Source organism: Mesoplodon bidens (genome assembly GCF_964165515.1).
Source record: "Mesoplodon bidens genome assembly, chromosome: 13".
Taxonomy (NCBI): domain Eukaryota; kingdom Metazoa; phylum Chordata; class Mammalia; order Artiodactyla; family Ziphiidae; genus Mesoplodon; species Mesoplodon bidens.
This window is the reverse complement of record NC_138169.1, coordinates 18,511,450-18,526,566: the sequence shown is the minus strand read 5'-3', so window position 1 is coordinate 18,526,566 and position 15,117 is coordinate 18,511,450. Positions and strand designations below refer to the sequence as shown.

The 15,117-nt window shown below is 53.0% G+C and overlaps 1 protein-coding gene across 2 annotated transcripts in view; it reads left to right on the top strand.

The window, feature by feature from the left end:
• The window catches only part of ACACB (acetyl-CoA carboxylase beta), a 121,706-nt gene extending 112,870 nt beyond the window's left edge, over positions 1-8,836 (top strand). For both annotated transcript variants that reach the window (XM_081252807.1, XM_081252808.1), the window contains 8 exons: positions 443-539; positions 1,928-2,063; positions 3,055-3,232; positions 5,055-5,167; positions 6,104-6,258; positions 6,942-7,112; positions 7,226-7,362; positions 8,086-8,836. In XM_081252807.1, the coding sequence (XP_081108933.1) occupies positions 443-539; positions 1,928-2,063; positions 3,055-3,232; positions 5,055-5,167; positions 6,104-6,258; positions 6,942-7,112; positions 7,226-7,362; positions 8,086-8,212 (1,114 nt within the window). In that variant the 3' untranslated portion in view covers positions 8,213-8,836. The remainder of the gene's footprint in view (positions 1-442; positions 540-1,927; positions 2,064-3,054; positions 3,233-5,054; positions 5,168-6,103; positions 6,259-6,941; positions 7,113-7,225; positions 7,363-8,085) is intronic.
• Positions 8,837-15,117: the final 6,281 nt, after the last annotated feature.

Sequence of the window (15,117 nt, the reverse complement as noted above, 5' to 3'; positions counted from 1 at the left end):
CTGCCGCATTCCAAATGCAGTGGTCACGTGCAGCTCACGGCTGCCACACTGGTCAGGCAGGTAGAGAACGTGGCCATCATCATGGAAAGTTCTAGTGCACAGTGCTGCTCCCGTCCCTGCACTGGCCTGGCCCTCCCCACAAACATGGCTGCTGTTGCCCCAACAAGGGCACCCAAAGGACCTTGCCTTGCCAGCCTGCTAGTTAGTTTGTGAGGCTTTTCACTGCTTTGGGGCTGCTGCTTTGCCTTCCGGTAGAATAACCTGCCAGACTGAAAACAGCACTCTCTTCTGTATGCCCTCATCCCGGCCACCCAGGACCCAGCCCATATGCCCGTAGAATATCACATGTAGAATATCAGCTCGGGCTGGCTGGACTCACCGGTCCCCGAATCTGCCTGGGATGCTGCCCAGCGCCCCAGTTTCCTTGTGCTCCACCTTGCAGGCTGGGGGGAATCCCCGTCGGAGTGATCGCTGCAGAGACACGGACAGTGGAGTTGGCTGTGCCCGCAGATCCTGCCAACCTGGATTCCGAGGCCAAGGTTAGGGGCCAGGGAGTTGGGGCTGCTATTTTCGTGTTTTTTTTTTTTTTTTTTTTAATTGAAGTGTAGTTTACTTACATTATCGTATTCATTTCAGGTGTACAGCACAGTGATTCAGCATTTTTACAGATTATGCTCCATTAAAAGTTATTACAAGATAATGGCTATAGTTCCCTGTGCTATACAATAGATCCTTGTTGCTTATCTATTTTATACATTGCAGTTTGTATCTCTTAATCCCATACCCCTAATATGCCCCTCCCGCCTTCCCTTTCACCTTCGGTAACCACTAGTTTGTTTTCTATCTGTGAGCCCGTTTCTGTTTTGCGTATATGTTCATCTGTATTATTTTTTAGATTCTACATATAAGTGGTATCATCCTGTGTTTGTCTTTCTCTCTCTGACTTATTTCACTAAGTATAATATTCTCTAGGTCTATCCACATTGCTGCAAATGTCAGAATTTCATTCTTTTTAATGGTTGAATAGTATTCCATTGTATATATATACCACATCTTCTTTATCCATTCATCTGTTGATGGGCACTTGGGTTCCTTCCATGTCTTGGCTATTGTAAATAGTGCTGCTATGAACATTGGGGTGTGTGTATCTTTTCAAATTAGTGTTTTTGTTTTCTTTGGATGTATACCCAGGAGTAGAAGTGCCAGATGGTATGGTAGTTCTATTTTTAGCTTTTTGAGAAACCTCCTTACTGTTTTCCAGAGTAGCTGCACCAATTAACATTCCCACCAGCATTGTACGAGGGTTCCCTTTCGTCCACATCCTCACCAACATTTGTTATTGTAGACTTTTTGATGATAGCCATTCGGACGGGTGTGAGGTGACATCTCATGGTAGTTTCGCTGGGGCTGCTGTTCTGGCTGGCTCAGCTGACAAGAGTGGGTCCTAGGTGGTCACACGTCTGTCTTTCCGGCTCAGAGACTCAGGGGAGTCCCTGGCCCTGGGGGGGCCCGCAGCACTCTCTGTGGGATGCATCGTGCTCTGCACTGTCTTCCTCAGAGGATGACGGGTCCCTAGGAATCCCTCCCACCTCCAGCCCCCATCGCTGTTGCTATTTCTAGGGTGGGCCACACCGCACACTGGGAGGAGTTCAGAAGTCAGAGGGCAGGTCCTTGGACCCCACTCAGTGGCCTCTACTAGCTTGGCGCCTGTCAGTGGGCAACAGGAACCTCCCTGGGCTGCAGCGTGAGGGCCACGTGTCTGAGGGTTACAGACGAGCTGTGGGCCTTCCCCATGAGCCCTGGCTCCGGTCTTGGTGCCAACTTGGATCAGACTGCCCGTCCTCCGGGGTGAAGTGTGGGCGGCCGTCCCGTGTTCCGGGGCTGCCCTTGCACAGAGGAATCGGACCCAGGCCACTCTGTGTTCCAGATAATCCAGCAGGCAGGCCAGGTGTGGTTCCCAGACTCGGCCTACAAGACAGCCCAGGCCATCCAGGATTTCAACCGGGAGAAGTTGCCCCTCATGATCTTTGCCAACTGGAGGGGGTTCTCCGGTGGCATGAAAGGTAAAGTGGCCTTCCTTGTGGGTGCCCTGAAGCCTCGGGACAGCCCCCTCGGGGTCCCATCATCACTTTAGCTCAGCTCCCCCAACCCTGAGCCATTCAGGTAACGCCGCCCGTTTTACAGTTGAGGAACTGAGGGTGCCAGGTGTGACTTGCTAGAGGTCACGGTCACACCAGGAGTGGCAGGGGGGGCAGGGGCGGCCCCGGGAAGCTGCCCAGTGACCTGGGCTGTCACCTCCCCACCTGGTAAGATGGGGAGAAGGCGCCTGCCCTCCTCAGGGGGCTGCTGTGAGCGTCAGTGACCTGACAGTCACGCAAGTGCTTTTTAAGCCACCAAGCGCGTTTCAAGATACAGTGACTATCAGTGGGATGTTGAGGAAAGAGCCGGACGGGGGCCGGCGGACCTGGTCTGAATCCTTGCTGGGTGGGTGACTGCTCCGAGCCGCAGATTCCCTCCTCTATGAGGGGAGTAAGAATAGGACCAACTCAAGGGCCAAGGTGAGGACTCGCTGAGCCCATCACTGGCACGCGGTGTTTACTCTCAGTGTGATTATGGTGGATTTTGTTATGGTGCTGTTGTTACCATGTAGGGTGCCTGGTACTGGATGGATGCCTCTTGGTAGAAAATAAGGACCATCTGCCTGTGGACAGGAGGGAAGGGCCTGTGTTATTGTGGGGGAGGGTTCTGTTCTGGGAATAGTGTGACAGGCCAGGTGCATCTCAGAGTCAGAGCTGGAAGGAATCTTAGAAATCGTTCCGTGCCTCCTTTTCCAGGTGCGGACACTGAGGCCCAGGAAGGGGGGGGGACCTGTCCAAGGTCCCGTGGGCACTTAGGGAGCAATCTGTGCCTGGGCCGGTTCCTGCCTCTCGGCCCAGTGAGAGTCTTTCCGTAGCACTGTACAGCCTCCCAGCTGACCACACTCTCCCAGAACCCCCAGGACAGGGAAGACTGGGGCCTGCAGTCACCTCACCGGGTGGCTGCCTTGCTTTTCAGACATGTACGACCAGGTGCTGAAGTTTGGAGCCTACATCGTGGATGGCCTCCGGAAGTACAAACAACCTATCCTGATCTACATCCCCCCCTGCGCGGAGCTCCGGGGAGGCTCCTGGGCGGTCATGGACACCTCCATCAACCCACTGTGCATAGAAGTATACGCGGACAAAGAGAGCAGGTGGATGCGCCACCCCCAACCCACCTTAGCCTTTTCTTGTTCTCACTCTCAGTCCTTAGGCCCCATCACCTTTGAGCCACTGGCTTGAGGATCGCAGGGGTGTTCTGAGTTTCTGAAGGGACAGGGAGCCTCCAGTTTTACCAACCTGAAACTAGCATCCGGTGTGCGACCGGATTGTCTCAGTAGAATTAGTGGCTGGAGCCCAGAAGTGGTGGAGGAATTGTTGTCTCTGCTTTCATCACTTATACTCACCCGCTTCCCAAGGAAGTTTGCAATCAAATTCAGAAAGACCCAAAGCCTCTGAGCTTCCTGGCAGCCAGGATGAAAAGGGGAAAATGACCAGTCATCTAGTTCTTACTAGACTCTGAGTCTCTCCCAAAGCTCTCCTGTAGAGACTGGGTTTTTTTCAGTTTTATAACCCAGGGCCCAGTACAGTGCCTGACTCCTAGTGGGTGCTTGGGAAATACTGGCCAAATGACTAAATGAATACTGGCATGAGAGGATACCAGTTCTTCAAGGGAGAGAAACCTTCTTGGCACTTTTTTTTTTTTAAGTCAGGAATTCATCCCAGGAACTCTTACAGAAAGGATAACGACAATAATACTTGCAACTCAGTGTTTGAGTGCCTTCAAAATGAAGACTGTGCCAAATGCTGTGTAGACTCTAAAGGCTTCAACAGTAGTTCTGCCCAAAATATAGATAGGCACCTTCTTCCTGTGTCTATTCCCTTATTCATTCCCTAATCCAATGAATATTTATTGGGTACCTCCTATGTCTCAGGCAGTGGGTTAGGCATTGTGACATGGTGCAAATGAGCCAAACCTGCCCTGCCTTCAGTGGTCCTAGACCTTCATGGAAGGCTGCTGAGATCACCCTCCAGGAAGACCCAGGACGAGAACAGCCTTGAATGGGGTCATCATTAACTTTTCACTCTGGCCACCAGGAAGCTCAGAGCTACATATAGTATTGTTCAGGGTTTCCAAGCTATCAAAAGAAAAGGGGGCAGGGGGATGGGCTTCCCTGGTGGCGCAGTGGTTGAGTGTCCACCTGCCGATGCAGGGGACACAGGTTCGTGCCCCGGTTTGGGAGGATCCCACATGCCGCGGATCAACTGGGCCTGTGAGCCATGGCCGCTGAGCCTGCGCGTCTGGAGCCTGTGCTCCGCAACAGGAGAGGCCACAACAGTGAGAGGCCTGTGTACCGCAAAAAAAAAAAAAAAAGAAAAGGGGGCAGGGGGAGACTGAGGGGTGAGCGAGAGAGTTGGGAATGAGAGGGTCGCTCATACCTTGGATCCCTCAGTGTACCTTTGTGTGCTTTAAGGAGATCAGAAACAGTACCCTGGCCCTAGGAGAGCAGAGATTAGGAAGGCCAGAAAGGACTGTGGCTGAAGAGCTCGAGGCTTATGTTGTTCTGGAGAAAGCCATACACTCTTGGAGCTGAAAGGGCCTTCCAGAGTTCAGAATAGTCCATTCCATTTTTTACTTTTTGGCCTCACCATGAGGCATGTGAGATCTTAGTTCCCCGACCAGGAATCAAACCCGCGCCCCCTGCAGTGGAAGCACGGAGCGTGAACCGCTGGACCACCAGGGAAGTCCCAGAACACTTTATTTTAAAAGCTGGTTTAGTTCTTCATTCTATGGATGTAGAAGCAGATGACCAGAGAGGGGAAGTGACTTGCCTGAGGTCACACAGTGAGTCAATGAAAGAGCAGAGGACTGACACCAGATTTCCTGGCTGTCTTGCCTCCCCCCTGCCGTGTCCTCTGGCTGTCGCTTGCTGGGGGACACCTCATACACCACCCCCCTGCTGCTGTTTTTTTCAGAGCGAGTGTTCTGGAGCCAGAGGGAACAGTGGAGATTAAGTACCGGAAGAAAGATCTGTTAAAGACCATGAGAAGAATCGACCCAGTTTACAAGAAGCTTGTGGAACAGCTAGGTGAGTGGGTCTGAAATGAATCACTTCTCAGAGGTCAAGAGGGGCTCAGCCCACTCTTTGCTGGAGGTTTCTGGTATGTTAAAAATAGTGAAGACATACCAAAACACAGCAACAAAAATTGAGATATTTTAAATGTTCACATACAGTGTATCAACTCCTTTAACATTAAAAAATACACACTATGCCTTAGTAAATGTATTTCTTGGCACACACAGGATATAATAATTGAAGTATTTCGAGCCAATAAGAAACATTAGAATTTTGATAGCAAAATTACCCTTTAGAATTTTTCCATCAGACGTATTTTTGTTTGAGTGACAGCTTTGTTTCACTTGTAACTTTAGATGTAATTCTCTTTAAAAGTCCATGTTAGGTGTCAATGTCTTTATAACTGATCTGTGTCATCATAAATTCACAGGATTTATGATGGTGGTGATGACAGGTGTATAATTTCTTTGATTTGGTATCAGGGTAATGCTGATATCACAGGGCGAGTTGAGAAGTGTTTCCTCCTATTTTCTGAGTTTTAATTGGCACTATGTCTTTAAATCTTTGATAGCAGGTTTCTAACTACAAATTCAACTTCTTTATTATATATAGGAATGTTCAGTTTAATCTGTTTCCTCTTAGGTGAGCTTTCATAGTTTGTATATTTCAAGGAATTTATCTGTTTCATCTAAATTATCGAATTGGCATAGACTTGTTTATAATATTCCCTTATTAGATTTTACCATATATATTAAAAATGGTAACTGATAGGGTCCTGTAAGCACAGTGGGCCTGATAGAAGGGGATAAATTTGAAGTTGCGTGTTGAATGCTGTCTTGCAACCCTGTGTGCATTTTTGAGACTGCACAAGCGACTTGACTTCTGGGCATTATCAGAGTTAAAGCTGAGGCCTGTCTTGCACGCCCTGGTTCTTGCCCTCTCCTGCAGGAAGGTCTGAGCTCTCCGACAAGCACCGCAAGGAGCTGGAGGGCCAGCTGAAGGCCCGGGAGGACCTGCTGCTGCCCATCTACCACCAGGTGGCGGTGCAGTTCGCCGACCTCCATGACAAGCCCAGCAGGATGTTGGAGAAGGGTGCCATCTGTGTAAGAGCCTGCGGTTCTAGGGTCGGCGTAAATGGCCCATCCTAAGGTCACCTGGTTTCCAACACACAGAGGATATTTGGGCTCAGGGCTTTGGGATGACCTGGGGAGCTTTAAAACAAAAACATCCTAGTGCCTAGGTGGCTCTCCAGACCAATTAAATCAGAATATGGGTGGTGGGAGTGGGGAGAAGCCAGGCATCAGTATTTTTTTTTTTCAGATCCCCAAGAGATTCCAATAGGTAGCCAAGTTTGGGAACCACCAGTCTAACCTCTGTGTGTGTTTAGAACTGCTGGTCCAGGTTTGGGAACCATTGTTCCCACCCTGCATTCACCCACCACTGACCGTCACAACCCCGGCCTATTGCCCTGTCCCCACGAGGACATCCCCAGTCCTGCTCCCCCTGCGTCCCGTGCTCCTTCCTACCTCACCTAAGCCCTCCGTACCTCTGGTGAGCCCGTGTTCTGTGTCTGGAGGTGGACGTGGGCGCCAGGTTTGTTCCCCAGGAGATGCAGCCTAGAGACCTGGCAGTGTCCTGCCTCTGCCGCCTCCCCAAGCCTCAGTTTCCTGGCCTGTAAAATGGGAATGGTCCCAGAGCCTTCCCCAGCACAGGGCCGGGCCGCAGCAGCCTCCCGAGTCCCCCGCCCCACCGTTTCTGGGGGCTCAGGCCTGGGGCTTGTCCGCAGGACATCCTGGATTGGAAGACCGCCCGCACCTTCCTGTACTGGCGCCTGCGTCGCCTGCTGCTGGAGGACCAGGTCAAGCAGGAGGTCCTGCAGGCCTGCAGTGAGCTAAGCCACGTGCACGTCCAGTCCATGCTGCGCCGCTGGTTCATGGAGATGGAGGGGGCCGTCAAGGTGGGCCTGGGGCAGAGATAGGTGGGCTGGCAGGTGGGGGCCAAGGGGGGCCCGAGGGGGAGCCCCACCCAGCAGGGTGTCCCTCCCTGACGCAGCCTCTGTCCCCTCCCCAGGCCTACCTATGGGACAACAACCAGACGGCGGTGCAGTGGCTGGAGCAGCATTGGCAGGCGGGGGAGGGGCTGCGCTCCACCATCCGCGAGAACATAGAGTACTTGAAGCGAGACTCTGTCCTCAAGACCATCCGAGGGTGAGTGGCCGCCCCACCTGCCCACCCACCTCTTGGACTTGTCAGCGAGCACAAAAGCCAGGACTCGTGTGCAGCCGCCTGCCCTCAGAGTGGCCACTCGAATCCACCGCATCTCACAGTCCCCAGTCTCAGCCTCGGTGTCGGGGTCCACGGCCCAGCCCCCCGGCAAAGAGGCCGCCACTCCCCCAAGCCAGATCTCCCAGCACAGAGTCCTAGGGATGCTATCAGGAGGTTGTGCAGTGATTTCAATTCATGGTCCTTGTTGGAATATACAGGGTGCCTGGTCCAAGGTCACAGCCAGAGCGTGTTTGGTTAGAGAACCCACATTCCAAGCTCCTAGGCCTCAGGCTGCTGGCCCGCACTCTGTATCAGCCTTTCTGGAGGGTTGGCTCCCTGCATCCCCATGGAGTAGATGGCAGAGCACAGGGGACCCCATTTGGGGGAATGAAGCTGAGGTTCAGGGGCAGTGTTGTGTCTTGGGTCACACAGCTTCTCACCAGGAGATTCCACTGTTGTTCCTTGAGGTTGTTCTGCTTCCCTCCTGCCCCAAAGGACCGTCACCCTGACAGTGACCACAGCAGGAAGAGTGTCGGGAGCTCTGGGCGGTTGGCTGCCCCCACCGAGGAATGGGAAGGGGCCCTGCACAGGGATCTGGGGCTGCCGTAGGGCCCATTGAACTCAGGGGGCAGGAATGACCTCGCCCTTCTTTCGCCTCCCATGCAGCCTGGTTCAAGAAAACCCCGAGGTGGCCGTGGACTCCCTGGTGTACATATGCCAGCACATCAGCCCGGCCGAGCGGTCCCAGATCATTCACCTCCTGTCCACCATGGACAGCGCGGCCTCCACCTGACCCGGTCCTCCCAGTCACTTGCAGGTCCACGGGCAAGAGAAACCACACTGATCTCTGACTGCAGGCCCTCGCCTGCACCTTGGGAGTCTGCTTTTTTAAATTGCTGCAAGGCTGCTCACCCCCAAGTCACTCCTGTTTCAATAAAAGGCTCAGAAGTGGCCCCTTCCAACCAGAGATCACCTCCTCTCCATTGTTGGGAAGTCTGTTTTTTGTCTCTTAAGACATTTTGCTGCGTCACTGAATTGAATTGAACCCAAACTCCCCAGTTTCCGCCACTTTCCGGGTGCCTGCTTTGTGGGATCCAGGTGTTCTTTTTAGGCTCATTTTATATCAGAGCATGGAATCTTATTATTATTATTTTTACTCTGAGACCAGCTTATGATGTAAGCACCTCATAGCAGCATAAGAAAGAAAGAAAAATAGAGACAAGACAAGAGAAAACCTATTTTTGTAATGATGCTTATTCGGGTCCTGTTGAGTCACCAGGAAAGGGTATGAATGGTTTTTTATGAAGAGTGTAAAATGGTATTTTGTTCCTCACGTGGCCCCTAGTAGCGAATCACTAGCAACGTCCCATTACCAGGCTTAGTTCTCTCGTTAGCAGAGAATTGCATAGCCGTAGGTTCAAGGGCATTGGGAGACTTCTTTTAAGTGATTCACAGCCCTCTGCCGGCCCCTTCCCTCCCTCCGAGGAGGAGAGGACGAGCCCTGCCATGTCCTGGAGGGTGCATGAAGAGGCAGGCATCCTCCAGCCCTGGTTGGGAGGACAAAGAAGAGAAGGAAAGCCTTCTCCAGACTCGCAGCCCAGCTCGCTCACAGGTGTCACCGCTGTGCTAGCCGTCAGCTGCCTTGGAGGCCCCTTCGGGTCACCTGCACTCTTTCGCCTCTTGCCTCGATGTCCGTTGGTGGGATCTGGCCCTGGCGGACAGAGCTGTTGGTTCCCGAGGACTGGACCACGAGGACCACAGTGATTCACTCAGGGAGGGCTTCGCACTGCATCTGCCAGTACCCAGCTGTGAAGGCCGCGCAGCGTCAGGACCTGCGATCCTTCTGGCCCCGTCCATCTGTCCCTGGGTGCCAGTGATGGGAGGCAGTTGGCCACCCTCCACTGCTGTGGTGGGCAGTTTGAGGACACCAAACATTACACCTGTCCAACTTGGAGGCCAGCGACGTTGCCCGGGGAAGCCCCTACAAGCTGGGATGCTGGAGGATGTCTGAGGCCATCGGCCGATGGCAGCTCTGGCCGATGAAGGTGGCGTGGGTGCAGTGAGGGCTGGGAGAAAGATAAATTAGCCGTTGTCGCATCCTGAGACTGGAGGGGGCAGGGAAGAGTCCATGCTGCTTTGGGAACTGAATGCTTTCTGTCGGGGAGGCCCTCCTGGTTTGGGAGGGATGATAAGTCGATGACTAGCTGCTACCCAGGAACAGTGGGCGGAGGAACCTGCCAGGAAATGTGTGGAATGAATAATTTTTTGAAGGAAGCACTTTGGCCTTGGCTTATTTGGACCAGAGAAAGCAGGCCACCTCACTGGGGAATCGCTGTCCAACTTCCAACAACCACTGAGATCTTGTGCAAGCCCCCCCTCTCAGGAGGACAAAGCTCTGATTTGACTTCCCCTCCTGAAGGCCACCGGGGGAGCGGGGGACCACTTCATCCTTGCAGCTCAATTTCAAACACGGACACGAGCTGCTGTCCGCCGGCAGCCGAACAGCCTTTCCCTGCTGGGGTCGACTTTCTTCCCTCGAGAGGCTTAGCACAGGCGCCTCCAGGGAAGGGAGAAAGGATCAGACCACTGAGTGTGGACAGAGGCCTGGGTGGGCAGCCCGGGTCTAAACTGAATGCTCAGGGTGACGGCCACTGGCTACCTACAGTGACCTGTCCTCGTCCCGTGCAATCCCATGAGCTTTTGAGGCGGATGCTACAATTCTGCCTACTTTCTGCCTCTCTGAACTTAGCTAGGTACCTCATATAAGTAGAATCATACAGTGTTTGTCTTTTTGTGACCGGTTCATTTCATTTAGTATAATGTACTCAAGGGTCATTTATGCTGTAGCAGGTGTCAGCATTTCCTTCCTTTCTGAGGTTGAATCATAATTCCATCGTATATGTAGATCACGTTTTGTTTATCCGTCATCCATCCATGGACACTCGGGCTGCTGTGAATAGTGCTGCTATGAACACGGATGGCAAATACCTGTTCGAGCCTCTACGTTCACTTCTTTTCTTTTGGGTATATTCCCAGAGGGGAGTTGCTGGGTCATATGGCAAATCTGTATGTAAGGGTTTGAGGAACAGTCACTGTTTTCCTTGGTTGGGGCTACAACATTTTACGTTCCCACCGTCACCGCACGAGGGTTCTGATGTGTTCACGTCCTCATTAACACACGTTGTTTTCTGTTTGTTGTTTTTTTATGGTAGCCATCCTATTGGGTGGAGCCTAGAAGTCATTTTAACTCAGAAGACACTGAACCTTTTTCCTTGCATCCCTCAAACATCTTGGGCGAGATGTACAGACCCCACCGGTGAGCCTTTAAATTCCCAATTCCTCTGCCTTCCGCTTCCGCTGCCCACTCAGCTGCTCCTCCCCTGGCTGCCCGGCCTCCCTTCCTTCCGCCAGTGAAGTTTCCCATGTTTCAGCTGCCTATTTAGTCTTTGTCCTGCTACCCCTGGACTCAGGAGACTGTGACTCCGGAGATGGAAGGTTCAGCATCTGTACCCAGAGGAAGAACGGCAGCGGTACAACCAGCATCCTCCAGAGGCACCACCTCACCTCCTACTTCTGACCTTTTATCCTTCCCCTAACCTCCACCAGCTGCCGTTCAGGAGCAAACACTACACCAGGCAGTATGGTGCCATGGAAGGGGCCAGGAGATCTGCAGACCCAGGGGTTAAATCCCAGCAGCGTAACCTCAGAGTTTTGGCTCCTTTTTTTTTTTTTTTTTTTGCGGTACGCGGGCCTCTCACTGCTGTGGCCTCTCCCGTTGCGGAGCACAGGCTCCGGACGCGCAGGCCCAGCGGCCATGGTTCACAGGCCCAGCCACTCCGCGGCATGTGGGATCCCCCGGGACTGGAGCACGAACCCACATCCCTGGCATCGGCAGGCGGACTCCCAACCACTGCGCCACCAGGGAAGCCCTGGCTCCTTTTTAAACCAGCAAGTAGACAGAGTCCACTGAGCCCTCTGAGACTGACGATTGACTGTGGAGAAGCAGAGTGTCATCAGAATCCCATCTCTACCCTTGCTAATCAGAGGTAAGCCCCTCGGCCTCTCTGAGCCTCCGTTTCCTCTTCTGTAAAATGGGGGTGTGTTTGTTTTCTACGGCTGCTGTAACAATTAGCACAAACTCAGTGGTTTAAAAACAACACAGATTTATTCTCTTACAGTTCTGGAGGTCAGAGTCCGAAATAGGTCTCGCTGGGCTAAAATCAGGGTGCTGGCAAGGCTGCAGTCCTTCTAGAAGCTCTAAGGGAGAATCTGTTTTCTTGCCTTTTGAAGCTTCTAGAGGCCTCTTTCCATCTTCAGAGCTTGACATTGACTTCCCTCTTCTACTTTGAGCCTGTGATTACATTGGGCCCACCTGGATAATCCAGGATGCTCTCCCAGTTTAAGGGTAGCTGATGAGCAACATTAATTCCATCTGCTACCTTAATTCCCCTTGCCATGTAGCATAAAGTCACAGGTGCTGGGGATTAGGATGTGGCTGCCTTTGGGGGCCATTATTCTGCCCACCACAGGGGATGACAGCTTTACACCATGGGGAGTAGGAGGGAAAAATAAGGTACACTGTGTCATAGTGCACATTGTAGCATGGAGTAAGCCCCCTCTGTTCCTAAGCCAGTGTTATTTGTCTTTTTGTTGTTAGACTGTGGGTGATTTCTCGTGGAGGGGGAAGAAAAGCTGCATGATCATGATCTGAGACTCAGTTTTCTCATCTGGTAAATGGGACCATCCCACTGGCTGGGTGTCTGGTTGTGCTGTTTCAGGGAGATGCTGCCGGAGCAGCATTTAACTCCACGATGCACACGGCAGGCCCTCAAAGGGTGGCAATGAGTATGTTTCTCCCATTAGTTGGCCAACTGCAGAGAAACCCTCAGCTAAGCCTCATTCCTCCGTCTCTCTTCTATGCTTTCTTCTGGCGTCAGCGTGGTCCCTGCACAGGTGGGGTTCTGGCTGTGACTGGGGCTCTTGCCCAGAGCCCGTGACCCTGTTGGCCTTGGCATTTTTGCCCCGACTCTGTACATACCTGGCCCCACTTGCCTGTGGTAAGGAATGGATGTGACTCAAGAAAGGGCTCCCCAGCCCTCTCCACGTGGTGATCCAGCCACTCAGGCTCCATCCTTCCAGCTTAGCACCCCAGGAGGAGGGCACCCCTGTCTCTCAGAGCTTCTACAAAGCCCCCAGGTGATGCTTATTGGCTGTGACCAATATGGCCTGAGTCACTTGCCCCCCAGTCAGTCACCGGAGATGCCCGGGGGTTGTGATGCTCTTATTGGTCAGGTCTGAGTCACAGGGCCACCCTGGAGCCAAGCTGAAGAAGAGGGGTGCTGGGGAGAGAAAGGCAGCCCAGGGCTGCTGCAGGCACCCCCTCCCTGCGGCCTGCCTATTCTCCACTGAGGTGGGGCCCCATTCAGCGCTTCCCGATACCACCCGCAGCCCCATCATCCCCTGCCTTCCCTACTTGCTAATCATTGCATGTGTGTGAATCTGGTCTCCCCAGTGAGGCTGCAAGCCCCTTCCTGGGTGGGCTTAAGAGTTCAACCAACTCCTAATTAATATGCCCTTTTGCTGTTACCTTGGGTGGCAAGTCACCTCCATTAGTCCTCTGAGCCTCAGTTTCTCCATCTGCAAAATGGGTGTAATAACTAGTAAGACACGCCTCTTAGGGTTGTAGCGAGGATGGAGTGAGCTAATTTACAGCAGTGACTGGCGCAGGGCCTGGTGCTGAAAAGGGTGCCCCCTCCTCCCACCTTGCTGCCTTCTCTGACCCCAGGTGGGCACCAAGAGCCAGCTCTGGGGAGTGCTGCTGAGCTCAGGCTCTGGACCTGGCACACACAGACTCAGTCCTGACTCTTCACTGGACCCTGAGTCCTACCCAACCTCTCTGAGCCTCGCCTTCTGAATAGTAAGCAGGGTTCACATCACTGCCTGAGCGAATGCCCGCTCATCCAGAGCCTGGCACCATGGGATGGTGACCGGCGGCCAGGCTAATTTTACTGATAACAACAAAGTCCTCCCAGTGTCTGGCACAATGGGAACCTGGCATCAGAAGACCTGGGTTCAGTGTTCCCTCTCTGGGTCTCGGTTTTCCCATCTGTAAGGGGGGTGTCTCCGCTGTGAGGGGCGAGGGGCGCTGTTGTCCTTTACCCCTCCCTCCCCCGTCAACCCCACCCACCCACCCAAGCCACAGAGCTGCGTTCAGCCTTTATTGACAGAAGACGGTTCTCCACCACTGTGGTACACAGTCCTGGCATCACCCGAACATGCGTCTCCTTAATGACTCAGACATTATCGGCAGGGGGCGGGTCATGTCACACAAAGCAGCTGAGCAGGGCCAGTCAGACGGGCAGCACTGAGCTGTGTGTAACGATGGTGATGCTTGGTGGAAAGTTCCAGAATTAGGAAGAAGTTAGAGATGGTCCTTTGAGACAGGCCTGAACACCAAGCCTCCCAGGTGGCTGTGGATTAATCAGAAAATTCTGGCTCTAGGGTTCAGGAACTCCCAGATGTAGGAACCCAACATCCAGTTGGTCAAAAGAGGACAGTGGTATAAGCTGCTGCCATAGGCCGATCCCTGGTTACCTCTTGTCCCAGCCCACTCACCTGGGTCCCCTCTAACCCGACTGTCTGCAGAACCTGCCACTTGGAAAGTCAGTAGCTGGCAACAAGAGGGGGGAAAAAAACATAAAAAAGGTCACAGGGCAGTGAGACAGGCCAAAAAGTGCCCATAAATACTCTGCATTGCGGCTTCAACAGCCCCACTCGCTACGTGGGTCAAGTTTTACCTGGTTCACAGTTTACTTTCTTTCCATCAGGAGTGTCTTCAATTCCAGTACAAAAAGCCCCCTGCCATTCCTCCCATTCCCATCCTGACTTGAAGCCCGCAGCGCTCAAAACTAGGGTGTCTCTCTTTTTAGGTACACATGGCAAGAGATTCGAATCATGACTGAACAGTTAGAAAAATATCTGGTCTCTAATTTTAAAGAATAGGATGTTTCACAGTATCAAAAGTGCTTGCTTGTTCTAAAAAGCAGCCCAAGGCTGCAAAGAGCTTAAGCCAGTTGGAGACGTGGTGCGTGGGTAATTTAGGAGTTAGGATCGCTGCTGGGCTGCAGGGAGGGACCATAGAGTCTTGTTCCAGGGGCCACGGGCTGAGTTTGAAGAAGTGGCATGGACGTGCTCCAATAAATATAAATAAATGTACGTAGGGTCACAGTGCCCGGCATGGCCCAGGGATTCGCTCTGTGAAACCCTAACGGACTAAGGGAGAAGGGGGCCCGGAGGCCAGCGGGGCAGGTGCCTGGTTCAGAGTTCAAGTTGCTCCGGTCCAAGGGAAGTTGTACGGTCTGCCAGCCCCGCTCCCAGCCTCAGGGCCTGTCCGCCGGAGACTAAGGCAGGTGTTTCATCCTAGGAGAATAATAAATTAAAGGCCTTCCCCCTGGGGTGTCTCCATGGCACACCAATGTGTCCCAAAGTGGGCTGCAGGTTGTTTGGGAGCCAGACTGGGGAAGCAGTCTAGAGAGACCTTGTTCTCAGCTCGGCTAGGCCTCGCGTCTCAAGCCTCGGAGGAGCATCAAGAGTGGGGGAGGTGGGGATGCTTGTCCGCTCTCCTCTGTCCTCCTGACTTGGGGAGGCCCCAGAAACTTCCTGTGGCGGTCAGGGAGGAGAGCAACTACTGCCCTGTCG